The sequence below is a fragment of the Lepidothrix coronata genome, unplaced genomic scaffold, assembly GCF_001604755.1.
Source record: "Lepidothrix coronata isolate B3197 unplaced genomic scaffold, Lepidothrix_coronata-1.0 Scaffold164, whole genome shotgun sequence".
Taxonomy (NCBI): domain Eukaryota; kingdom Metazoa; phylum Chordata; class Aves; order Passeriformes; family Pipridae; genus Lepidothrix; species Lepidothrix coronata.
Window position 1 is genome coordinate 1,436,364 of NW_016690344.1, and position 13,537 is coordinate 1,449,900.

At 41.4% G+C, this 13,537-nt stretch overlaps 1 protein-coding gene across 1 annotated transcript; it reads left to right on the plus strand.

Moving 5' to 3' along the window:
• Positions 1-9,160: 9,160 nt before the first annotated feature.
• SSTR1 (somatostatin receptor 1) lies at positions 9,161-12,432 on the plus strand. The gene has a single exon (XM_017829471.1). The coding sequence runs from the start codon at positions 9,213-9,215 to the stop codon at positions 10,281-10,283; it is 1,071 nt and encodes a 356-aa protein (XP_017684960.1). The 5' UTR covers positions 9,161-9,212; the 3' UTR covers positions 10,284-12,432.
• Positions 12,433-13,537: the final 1,105 nt, after the last annotated feature.

The following is a 13,537-nucleotide window of genomic DNA, read 5'->3' on the forward strand; positions in this document are numbered from 1 at the left end:
ACTTACGTTGGGCAAACGGCCTGTGGAAATGACTAACAGTACCTTCACTTAAGACATACAGATGAGTTTTCAGCCTCCATGAAGTTTCCCTTTGAGCCCCGTCCACACTGTGAGGCAGTGATGTGAATGATACAGTTTATTGTTTCACGCCATGTCACGGTTTAACCCCAGCCAGCAACTAAGCACCACACAGCTGCTCACTCACCCCCCATCCCTTCAGTGGGGAGGAGAATCGAGTAAAAAAAAAAAGTAAACCTTGTGGGTTGAGATAAAAACAGTTTAATAATTGAAAGAAAACATAATAATAATAATGATAATAATAATAATGGCAATGATTGTAAGGAAAAGAAGAGGGAGTGAAAGGAGCAAAATCCAAGAACAAGAGATGCACAGTGCAATTGCTCACCACCCACTGACTGCCATCCAGCCTGCCCCCAAGCAGTGATTGGCATCTCCTGGCTAACTCCCCCAGTCTATATACTGAGCATGGCATTTTATGGTATGGAACATCCCTTTGGACAGTTCGGTCAGCTGTCCTGGCCAGGCTCCCTCCCAGCTTTTTGTGCAGCTCCTCACTGGCAGAGCATGAGACACTGAAAAATCCTCAAGGTAAGCACCACTTAGCAACATCTAAAACGTTGGTGTGCTACCAACGTTATTCTCCCACTGAATCCAAAAATACAGCACTGTATGCTTTTGCAGTAGCATTAGTGACTACCCAAAGCACAGGAAATGAGAATACCAAAGATAACAGATTAAAAAAAAAAATAAATTTCTGAAATATTTGCAGTGACTGTTAGATGTACAAAATAATGTTCCTCAAATGCTGAACCATTTTCAGAGATGTACAAGTATAACAGATAACCAAAGTTAACTCAAGGATTGTGCTTGTCTTCAGTCAGTCTTGTTCAGTTGGACTTGAACTTCAGGCAACATGAACTAGACTGTGCTGTCACTGTATGACATGTACTGCTACTTCAGTTGTTAGTAGCCATATTTCCCTTTAATTGTGTGTTATCGTTTCCATTATAAAAATAGTTTCCCATTACTCTCAAGTAAAAAGAAAAATTACACATCATAATATACTGAAATATCAATTTTTAACAAGATTTACCACAAATTAAATGATTGTTTGCTGTATAAATATTTCTCAGGAGGTTGAGAAGTGATCAGTCAGGAAGATCTATATAATTTATTCATATGACCTTTAAATGAAAACTCACACTCTAAGAACTCTTTCCACAACCTAGATAAAGTGAGTGATAAAATTCAACTGGGTGCCACACAACAGCTATGGTTATCCTACAAATTTACTTTGTTCTCTGCAATCATAGCAATACTTCCTGATTTGTTTAAAGTTATTTGCACACAAACAGCACCGCCCTTTGTCCCCAGCCCACTCTGTTCATAATTGATCACTCCTCATTTTGCTCTTACATTTAGTGCAATATTAATACTCTGTCTGTATCTAGGTCTGCCAAAATACTTAGCACTGGCAAAGAGTATCCAACCAGCACACGTTTAAATGTAAAAATTACTGTAAAGAGTCTGGTGAAGACTAATAACTGAGTCATTTCAAAATTAGGCTGACAAAGCACCAGAGAATAGTATCTGCTGTAGGAAAATCTGCTTCACTAAAAGAGAAGAGCAGAAAACCTAATACCTTTTTCTTCAATTAGCTTTTGTAATAATTATTTGGAATTACTTACCCTTGCTGATGGCCACAATCCAGCACAATGGAAGTCACAAATGTCACAGCTGCTTTTATTTAAATAGTCATGAAAAATTTCAAGGAGCTGTATTCATCAAATTATTGAGAAACTTTACTTTTAAAGACATTTTTCAAGTCCAAAATTTTTCAATGGATTTGCATGTTCTTTGAATGTGCATTTCCATCTCTGCTTGAATGACAAAAAATTTCCATTCTTCTTGTAACTTGTATGAATAAAACTTTTTAAGGATTAAGTGGTTCTTCAAAACAGAGAGCCTATAGTGAGTCACTCATACCACAAGAAAAAATTCAAAGACCCCAAAGATTACACAACTGGGAATCAGTAAAATTATAGCAATGCTTAAAAAGAAGCGTGAACAGAGTATTAAAAATTGTATAGAATTGTCCACAAAATTAAAACTGTGGCTATACAACACACTTGGCATGGGGATTATGGCATGAATTTGTGAATAAATTGCAAGGTCATCCCATCATAAAGGGTTTCTGACATTTCCATTTACCAATGACAATTTTAACAAGTTTTCAGTTACTTTCCTGTCATTATCACCTCTTACAATGGAAAGATAACAGGTAAGTCTACTCTACAAGTTAAATAAAAGTGTGTAAAATTTTCTTCAGGTAAATGGATGAGCCTCTCTTGGTTTTAACAGTTTTGCCCAGCTACTTGTAAGTGATTTGAGGCATTTTATCCTGCACAGGAACACAAAGTAAAGGAAACTGCTGTAAATGACACCATAATTTGTCACCAGGTGAAATGGCTTTTGAGATTATCTTTGTGTGAAGCTTAACTAAATTATTTCCAATTTTTTTGTTTAAATACAGTGATATCTATGAAACATCTTGAAGTGCTGCAATTTTATATAAAGACAACAAAGCAAATTCTCTTAAATCCCTGAGAAACTTCATGACCATTTCTCTGAAGAATATACTGTTTCCCTGTAAGACAAATCTCCATACTCAGATCTGCATGGAATGGTTTTCACCGGGATCAAGACAGCTGACACACACAAATTGAAAACCAGCAGCTATTTTATTGCTTAAAAAGTGCTTTGGGCTAGCTGGGCTTCTGAATGTTGCCCCCCAAAAATGTAACTGGACCCTAATTTTCTCTTCAAGATATACATCTATAATTATACAAGTCTTTCCAAGGAGACATAATGATAGGTGAAATCACTTCTGACACCAGTATTGTAACTTGAACTGTAGATTATTTCAGATGCTAGTGACGTCTGTAGGTGTTGAATCACTACTCCACATTTCTATCCCGTTAGAGAAACACCAGACCTTGGGTCTGGTGTATTGTTAGGCTGTAATAAGGACTAGCAAACAAGTCATAAATATTCTGCTCCAGAAAGGAATACATACTGTGAAACCTCAGAGAGAAGGCTCAGTTAACATAATGATCCATGCTCAGGGAAGTAAATAGAAATATGGCAATTTTCACTAAATTAAGAAATAACCTTCCGCTTTGGAAAATGCCCCTACTTCCAAGTAAGAAATATAGCATGCAGTTTTCCTGCTTATGAGTATTTGCTTAGTTTATGCCCTTTGAAGTGATGAGACTAGTTGCCTTACTTCTTTTTTAAACACCAGGTTTTATTTATATTGGAATATGCATTATAGCATAGAACAAGGAAGTATTATTTAGGAAGCATGACTCCTCAGATACTCTTTATCCAGCTAAAACAACATATTCAACTCCCTCATTCTTTTAAAATATTCAAGTTAATCAAGCAGTATAAAGATTTTATATATAATTATCTGCCCTGATCCAGACGCATTTTAGCTAGGCATGATGAAAATCTGCTAAATACAGTTTGTCCTGGGCTATGTTTACAGACAAAACTTACTCAGTAGCACTTTGGCTGCACCTTCCACTGATGACAGTTGTCACCAAACAACATTTTGAAGGCAGGCAAGGGTTGAAAACTGAGATTCCAACCACTAACACTGGTTAATTACCAGTAAACAGAACAATTCAGATTTGGAAGAGTGTGTCTCAGATCTGAATTGGGCACTTTATTATATCTTGTTTGAGACTGTGTTGTCAGTACATATGTTCAGACCTCAAATTTCCTGAAAAAAAATTAATGACACAAAAGAGTTTGTTGTATGACTTCTGGATAATTGATTTCAATAATGGTACTCTTTGTCAGTTATAAACTACTACAGTAGAAAATGTGATGAAGCAGGAAGAATTGCAACGTAACAGATTTTGTCAGCCATCTGATTTTAACCTTTTCAGCAGCTAAATCTGAAACAAATGCATCTGGATCAAGACACATTTATGTGTTCTCTAAGCAACAGCCTGACTCTGATGAATCTGGTTTAAAACATCTGTTTTTACAGAATAGATGTTAATTTCTCAATTAATTGTAAAGTTTAAAAGACAAAATTTTCCTTTGGGAAGAAAATGCTTTCTAACATACCATTATAATGAATAACATCCATCTGTCTATGTGCACTGCATTTTTTAATCATAGCTAAAATGGATGTAAAGCTTAGGCACTCTGTTAAAAGTAAAACGATAACCAGAATCATGACATCTAAGATACAATAGCTGTATTAAAAGTGAGACACTTAAAAATATGTTGATGTTCTAATAAGGAGTTAAATTCTCTGCTGATTCACAGCACATCCAGTGGTATCAGTCATAAAACAAGAACAGAATTTACATCTGAGTGGTTCAAGCAGCATGAAATTTTCCATCTTAATCAAAAGATCATGAAAAATGTATGACTTCCAAAAATACGTAATTGAAATGGGTACTGAAAGATTTTTAACAAAACTGTAACAGATTACAATTCAATTGATTATCCAAATTATATGATATTTTGCTATTTTGTAAAAATAAATGGTTGTAAAAGAGTGTTCACTCATCAATTTCTCAGCAAGATTTATGAAACATTTTGTTTGAATGGTGCACAGGGCGCCTACAGTTTGAATAGAAGACACTTTACTGAATTAGTCAGTGAGATCTCATTGAAATGACTCAGCCCACAAAAACTCCTTTGAATTTGCTGAAGCTTCACAGTGTATACAAGTCAGAGCAGTTTCACGGGCTACCACATCATTGCTGTGCTGTAAAGTTGTAAGATAGTAAAGACAACTATCCTTATACTGTCTCAGGTTTAAATATTTAATAAATTACCATAGGCTTCCTCTTAAGTGTCATGACTGTTTTCTTTTTCTTACCACAATACTTAAGACACAATGACATTAGGTGAAATGTGTCTTGGCAGAGAGAAAATACATCATCTACCACTCGTACTCCCCCTTGTGCCCCTACTGCACCTGGAGCTATGGGCTTCTTGTCTCTCTTAACCCTAACTCTAACCCCAGGAAGGGCCTAAGCCTTAGCCCTAGACTTCCCAGCATGGCCCAGAAGTAAGAATTTTTTGGGAGATAATTATTTTTCCTCCCTTCCATGGGAGGCAGTTGTTACTACAAAAATGGGCTATTGGAAAGTATCTACGTATGTCTTAGGCCAACCTGCAGACTGTTCACCCTTTTGTGACAGGTGGATCATAAACACAAGCTTAGAGCTCTGGTCTACTCTTTACAGGCAAAGTCCCTAGGTAAAAGAATGTACTGTAACAAAAATAAATTTTCTAGTCATATTTCCACATTGGAGTTGGTTTGTATCTACTTTAAAGTGGAATTTCTTCTCTAAAGGAGTTTTTGATTGTCAGAATTATGCCAATGTCAGTATTTACAATGGCAGCATATCATTCTTGGCATAATAAAATGCATTATTTTACATTCTGTCCAATCAAGCATTCCTACTTTATCAAATAATTGAGGTTAGAAGTACATGCTTTTGGGTCTTGAGCAATATTGAGCATTGCTAAGATCAGTAGCTACAATTTCTCAGTAAATTAATACCTATAAACTTTGTTACAGGAATTGATCTAAGTGACTAAGCAGGTACTCCAACAATTCCTTTTTGAGAAATGATATCATTCTCTAATATGAATGAAATTTTCCATACCCAAAGGAAACTTCAGTGAATGGAAATATAGACATCCTCAAACCTTTTGATATGCTATAGCACATGGTAAATTATTATAACTATGCCTGTGATGGCATTTTGTTTTTTTCTGGGGATGTATGTCATGCAGGTATGTGTGTGATGCCTAATGAGGCTAGTACTGTTGCAGGAATTACAATTTATAGGTAATTTATTTTGAATCATCGCAGTTAGAAAGAACACTATGCCCACATCTACTTCAACAGAAGAGCTTTTACTGACCCTTCCGGATGCATGGCATGGCCAAATACAAGCATGGCAAAGTAATGTGAAATGGGCCACAGCGTGAGTAAAATGTCTAAAATGCCTCCATGAGTGACTGTGTGTTTATATGCATGGAAATATCATGGAGGGCAATGCAGGCAAGAACTGAAATTTTGTGGTGATGATGCCACTACTAATAGTTTCAAAACCAATTCAGCTGAATTTACATAATTGCAGAGATTTGAGCAGGGTCATATAGCACAAATGCAAGTAAAGATTTTTCATGGTGTAAATATAAATATTTTTTGTCACTGTATGCTGGAAGGTCTGATGCCAACACATCAGAATATACAACCTCTAACCCCCCAAATATAAGTATGAATTTTCTAAGAAAAAATTGTGTGACATGCTGAAGTGCTCTAACATCTGGCTAAAGCACTTGTATACAGCAACACTCTTAGGAATGGCAAGATCATTTGCAAAGGCTTCTCAACAAATGCATTTCTACATTAGAGTATAAATACAAAAAAGTCCTCAAAAGTCACAGAGAGTATCATCCAAATAGAACTTGCGTGCAATTACTAAAAACTGAATAAGGTTATTTTTGTAATGTGTAGGGGTGTATATATACATCTATATGGATTCACAATCTGCTCTTTAAACACAGAAGTAAAAGGAACAGCTTGGTAAGGGTCATGCAAAAGTATGTATGTGCTGAATGTAATACCCTTGACAAGGCGTCATAGAGCACATGCTTGTCATATTGGAGTGCCTAGGTGTACATTGACTGAAGGTGATGACTGACATGAGGAAAGTCATACAGTCAGAGAGGTTACATATGGGTTGGAATAGATGTTGATGGTGTTAAGGGGTATAGGGATATATAAGGTGCTAGAGAGAATAAATTCCTGATGAGGGGTTGTAATAAATTGATGGTAATGCTGCATGTATCTGCATATTAAAGTGGTGGGTAGTGATAATACGCATAATTGTGATAGTGGGCAGACAGTGATAACAAGATCTGTGAACAGTAGGAGGTGATGGGTATGCCTGGTAAAATGAGTAGGTTGTAAGGATGCATGTGTGATGCTGAATGTAGTGGTGCTATAGAGAGCATATAGCAGCATATGCACTGTGGTGATATTTGTGTGATGTGGACCTGCTGTTCTTGGCAAAAGTAGGTGGTGCTTATAGGCGACAGTTTATGTGAAGAGGTGGGTTGTTACCCATACAGGTATGGTATGCTCACACATATAAGGGGCTACAGCCAACAGAATAAGGAAGCAATTTCTGAGTATTTTGTATGTATGCCTGTGCTGAGGGAGTGTTGATGCAGTGAGCAAGTGTGAAGGTGTGTTTACTAGTGAATAATCATGTCTGGTTAATACAGAATGGTCAAGTGGTAGTGGTACAGGAAAGTTGATTAAGTGATTATGTATAAGTATGCAAGGACAGACTACATACACAGAACAATAGCATATAGGGAGATATAAGACAAATTTCCCAGAAGGAAAGGTGTATGGGAAGGTTGTTAAAAACAACCTTTTTTTAAAAACAGGAAAGTATGCTCACCAGGGCACAGAGATGCAGTATTAGGACTATCTGCAGGTGTTCATGTGTATTTGGAACTGGTGGTAGAGATAAAGTATATAAGGCACCAGTGTCTGCCTAGAGTTGACAATACGAGCAACTATTGGTGTATAGTTACCCTGGGCTCAGGGTGTATGTACAAAACAGCACAGTATAGATCAATGCGTAGAAGCAGTTTTTGTGTTAGCATAGAATAAGTAATTTATGTAGTGATGGCTATGTATTTGTAGAAGCAGTGAATGACTGGGAATGGTGCCTATGGTTTGTGTCACTGTGTAGTGCTGAGGAGGGTTTGTAGCCTCATCTTGTGTGGATACAATCCTATCAGGGATATGCATATGTTTTAAGGACAATATTAAAAGAGGGGGCTGTAGCAGTGGTGAGGCAGCATGTGATGGTTGAGCTTGTGAGTGGAAGCAGTATGTGAGGGGATACAAGAGTGGACAGATGCTTGGTTTGCATACCAGCATAGGATGGTCTTGGCACCATCGTGGTGTAAATAGTGATGGCACGCTGTAGTGTGCAAACTGATCAGAGTACTGTTGGATGTGACGGACAGAGGCATGTACTGGGGTGTCAGAATGGGGTGTGGGGGGCATTTTCAGGACAGTGTGGAGAGGGGTAGGTCTGTAAAGTATTGGATGCTGCTCATGTGTGATTTCTGGTGGTGATGGTAGGATAGGACAATGCAGATGGCATGGAGTTGCGTGGTGGTAGGAGGCATGGACAGTGCTTTGTGCATAGGTTTGAAGGTTATGTAGTTTGTCATAGTGCCGTGCCTGGTGGCAGCATTATGGAGTGGGCAACGCTCTTGGTGCAGTGACAGAGAGGGTTACAGCAGCTGCATAGGCATGAGGTGTGCCTGCCCAGGTAACGCTGCCCACCCACCCATGATTCAGGCCTTCCTCTTAAAGGAGAAAGGATGGTCCCTTTGACTGCAATGCCCCTGGCCGGGACCTAGGTGCCATGAAGGGGGAGGAGAGGATGGTGATCGGCAGGAGAGGGGATTGGTGCGGGGTGGGGGAAAGAATACTGGAGGGGACAGCAGTGCGGGGTCGGGGGGCATTGCACGGTGGGGGGTAGTGGGGACAGGGGACAGGCTGCACTCCAGCAGCCCTGGACCTGCCAGAGCTGCGAACAGTCGGAGGGCGGGATGGGAGGCGGGCGAGGGGAGTAGGGGGGTGGGGGGTTGGAAGGGACACCCACTTACGTCTCCTCACGCATTTTTTTTCTCTTTCCCTCCTCCTTTCCTTAGCTGGTGACGCGCCTCTGCTATTAATCATTCACCAGCCGGGGAACAGCAATTGCCGCCGCTCGAAGCGAGCGGCGCCGGCAGCCGCCTCCCTCCCGATGCCCGCGCCCCGCAGCCGCCGCGCCGGGAGCCCTGCCGGGATGATGCCGAACCCAGCCGACGGCGGGGGCCTGCTGCTCTGAGACGGGGCGGGGGGGTCCGAGCAAAGGATGCTCCCCAATGGCACCTGCCCCAGGCTTCCGGGCGGTGCAGGCAGCGACAGCGGCGGCAGCGACAGCGGCGGCAGCGACAGCGGCGGCAGCGACAGCGGCGGCAGCGACAGCGGCGGCAGCGACAGCGGCGGCAGCGGCGACAGCGGTGGCAGCGGCGACAGCGGCGCCTCGGGAGAGGCGGCGGCGGGGGGCATGGACTCGGGCGGCAGGAACTCCTCTGGCGCCCCGAACAGCACCCTGAGTGAGTCTCAGGGCAGCGCCATCCTCATCTCATTCATCTACTCCGTAGTGTGCTTGGTGGGGCTGTGTGGCAACTCCATGGTCATCTATGTGATCCTACGTTATGCCAAGATGAAGACGGCCACCAACATCTACATCCTCAACTTGGCCATCGCAGACGAGCTGCTGATGCTCAGCGTCCCTTTTCTGGTTACCTCCACCCTGCTGCACCACTGGCCCTTTGGCTCACTACTCTGCCGTCTGGTGCTCAGTGTGGATGCCATCAACATGTTCACCAGCATCTACTGCCTGACCGTGCTCAGTGTGGACCGTTATATTGCTGTGGTGCACCCCATCAAGGCGGCTAGGTACCGCCGGCCCACTGTGGCTAAGATGGTCAATCTGGGTGTCTGGGTGCTTTCCATCCTCATCATCCTGCCCATCATCATCTTCTCCAACACAGCAGCCAACAGTGATGGAACGGTGGCTTGCAACATGCTCATGCCAGAGCCCACCCAGAGGTGGCTGGTGGTCTTTGTGATCTACACTTTTCTGATGGGCTTCTTGCTGCCTGTAGTGGCCATCTGCCTCTGCTACATCCTCATCATCGCCAAGATGCGCATGGTGGCCCTGAAGGCTGGCTGGCAGCAACGCAAACGATCAGAACGCAAGATCACCCTCATGGTCATGATGGTGGTGATGGTCTTTGTCATCTGTTGGATGCCCTTCTACATTGTGCAGCTGGTCAATGTCTTTGTAGAGCAGGATGATGCCACCATCAGCCAGCTCTCTGTCATCTTGGGCTATGCTAACAGCTGTGCCAACCCTATCCTCTATGGCTTTCTCTCAGACAACTTCAAGCGGTCCTTCCAGCGGCTGCTCTGCCTCAGTTGGATGGACAATGCTGCAGAAGAACCCATCGACTACTATGCCACTGCCCTCAAGAGCAGGGCATACAGTGTGGAGGACTTTCCCCCAGACAACTTGGAGTCAGGGAGCATGTACAGGAATGGCACTTGCACCTCCAGGATTACCACCCTCTGAGGAAAAATTCCTACCCCCCAGCTCCCCTACACCCCCCAGGTGGAGGGTGAGCAAGGGCAGGGCTGTGGCATGGGGAGCTGGGAGGGAGGGGATTTCAGTCCTGCCTACCAACAGCAGTGTTAGACACAAGAAAGAGCAGGGAAAATCCCACATCCTTGATCTGCTGCCCCCTCAACTCAGGGAGGCACCAAGGCTGCCTCCCTTGAGAATGGGCGTATTCACTGATGCTTTGACACCCATTTAGCAAATTGTGGCTCTCGTGGGTTAACTTAAGGTCTGGCAGCCTGGGATCTGCCACCCCTCTCTGTGTCTGACAAATGGCTGTACAGATGACTCTCCCACCACCTTTTGTACAGGCTGCCCTTCCCCTTGGCTTGTGGGACCCTCCAGGCCACTGAGTCGAGCCTGCCTCCATCAAGCCCCAGCATCCAGGCTCAGATTCCCTCGGACTGAAAATGACCCTGCTCAACATCTGTCGGTATGTGCCTCCCCCATCAGAGGTTAGAAATACTGGAAAATGTCCCCTCAACACACATCTTGCCCTCCCCCAGGAAGGAGCAAGTAGCCTCTCTCTGCACCTACCCTTCCCTCCCCCTGGAATAAAATAGAAAGCAGGAAGGAAAAAGTCCCCTAGAAAATAAGCAGCATTGTCATGGAGCTGTTTTTTGCTTTGCAGGCAGCTTCCACCTCACTGGGGGTTTGACTCTCTGTGCTGTGCTCACTGGAAGCAGAGCAGAAAAGGTCTTGGGAAAAAAATCTGATTATTGCTGTGCTTCACAGCTGCATGGCAGGTTGCTGATAGTGGGAGATAAACAGTCCTGTGGCTCACAGGGAGCAGAGCACTGAGCCAGGAGTTGGAGGAGGAATGCCAAACTGGGAAATGTTTGAATGTATCCATACATACAATAAAGTGTTCTAATAATGAAGTTTAAAGACAGCGCTAGACTGTGAAGCTGCTGTCTTGCACCTGCTCTGTCAGCTGCAAAACAGCAATGAAGGGAGCTGAGACAGTTTTTGAGTGACCTGGGTGGCTGCAAAGTCACTTTAGCCTACATGGAAAAAGAGGGATCCGTTTCAAAATCTCCATCTGGATCTGAAATAAATACTTGACAGAAAAAGTAGCTGTTTGGTAATAGCTATTACCCTAGCTCCAGTTTCTTCTGTTGCACTAAAAAATATAAAAAGAGTTTCATATATTGACAGTGTAATATACTGATCCAGAGTTTCTCAACGTTTCATTTCTGAGAATTCTTGTTTTTAGTGTGTGCCAGATGTCCTCTTGTTTGATTTTTTATTTTATTCTTGTCACTGTGTTGTGAATGTGTTTTTCTGAAGCAATTTATACTTTGTACTTATGTCTGTGGTGGCTACTTGCAAGGTTGCATTTAAAATCGGTGATGCTCAAGAAGGCTCCTTTTCAGATAAAAACATTGTCATCTTTCCTAACTCTTTCATCTACATTGTCTCCCCCCAAAAATCCTCTTTTGAGTTTTCTCTCTTCCCCTCTTATGACAGAACAATTTTCATATAGACAAATGAAGCTTTCTTTGATAAATGACAGCTGATTAAACAAAACCTTCTGTCCCTGCTCCCTCTTATCCCAGACATAAGAATCAGTACAGACTGTGTTGAAACAAGCAGCTATGTTTTTTCTTTCCACCACCTATGCTAACAGTGTCACGCAGTGGCAAGTGTCCCAGTAGCTGTGACAAATCACTTCTCTAGCACAATACTGTGGTTGTATTAATTATAACTACTGGCAATCTGATGCAAAAGATTGGAAAAAAGCTCTAGTAGCAGCATACCCATAGCATTGTAGATGTAGCTACAGTGCTTAAGTACAGTGTTAAATGTAAGGCTGACAGTTAAGGCATCTAGGATTTTTGGTGGTGGACTTACTACAGGTTTTTGTTAAATTATACCCTTTAACTTTTCTCAGCAGCAAAAAGCAGGATACTTCTTTTAGGTACTGTGTCATGAATGTATAAATTTAATATTTCAAAATTATCTGATTCAAAGTCCATAAAAATGAGAGAAAAAAATCCTAATTCACTTCAGTGGACTGTGAGTCAGCTCCTTTGAGTTTAAAAACTGCTGATGTGGAAACTGTTACATCCTTATTAAAATATTTCGTGATAAGCTTTAACAATTGTACAGTTTCTTTTATTTCACAGTGGATGTTATTTAAAGAAAACATGCAAATATTAATTTTGGTAATGTTTTACATGTATGTATGGAGAAATAAGGATGAAATCTCTTTATAAGCTTCATATTTTATTTAACTTTTCCCAGAAATCAAACATCTGTCAAAATAGTAAAATGCCCCATGATACTCTTGTTGGCCCTTTGTAGGGCTTCACTTAAATTCTCACTCATAATATCTTCAAAATGGTATAAATCTCATAATCTCATGTGATCTTTTTCACCCAGGCATATTCTTATGTATGGTCAGATAAAAAGAGTCAGCCGACTTTCTACTATTGAATTTGTTTAAGGTCAAACACAAATGAAGCAAAAGCTAAAAAGCATAAAGATTCGTACCCCATAATCACTTTTGATGAAAAGTTCAACCGGGTTTTGTTCTTTTATTTTTTTTTCTTTTTCCTGTAAACAAGGTTGTGATGGATGACTGCACACCTACTAGCATATGCACTTTAATTTCAGTTCCCCAGGCAGATCGCAGAGGCGGGGTGTTCGCAGCGGTGGTGTGTGCCTCAGTAGATGGCAGGCTTGCGCTAATTCACTCCCAACCACTACCCCTATGATTACTGGCTAAAACACCCTGTGTGGTTTCAGCTGGAAACAAAATCTGTTTATCCCAAACTAACAGTTCTTCCTGTTATTCTTCACCCTTGGAGATGTGATCAACAGCAGTAAATCACTCTTAATTTAGCTAGAAAGAAAGTTGGTTCATTCTGTGTTATTATTCTAAACAAAACTACCAGGAAGAAAAAAAAATTGTCCTCCTGAAATAATGTGTACCAGAAAACAAACAGAACTCTTTAATGCTTTCCAACTGAGAAATAAGAATATTCAGTTTTCATATGGAAATTATTTTACCCAATGCTTAATTCACTGAAAACAAAGAGTACAATGATGTATTTTTTGTGACATTTTGACTCTACAGCTATAACATCATTTATCTGCAAGTAGGTAAACTGTAATTTGTAACCAGTAGTATGTTTTTTTGCTTTTTCCCCATAAGTTTTAGTTTACATTTAAAAAATACTGCATTTACTTTGTCATGTAAATAG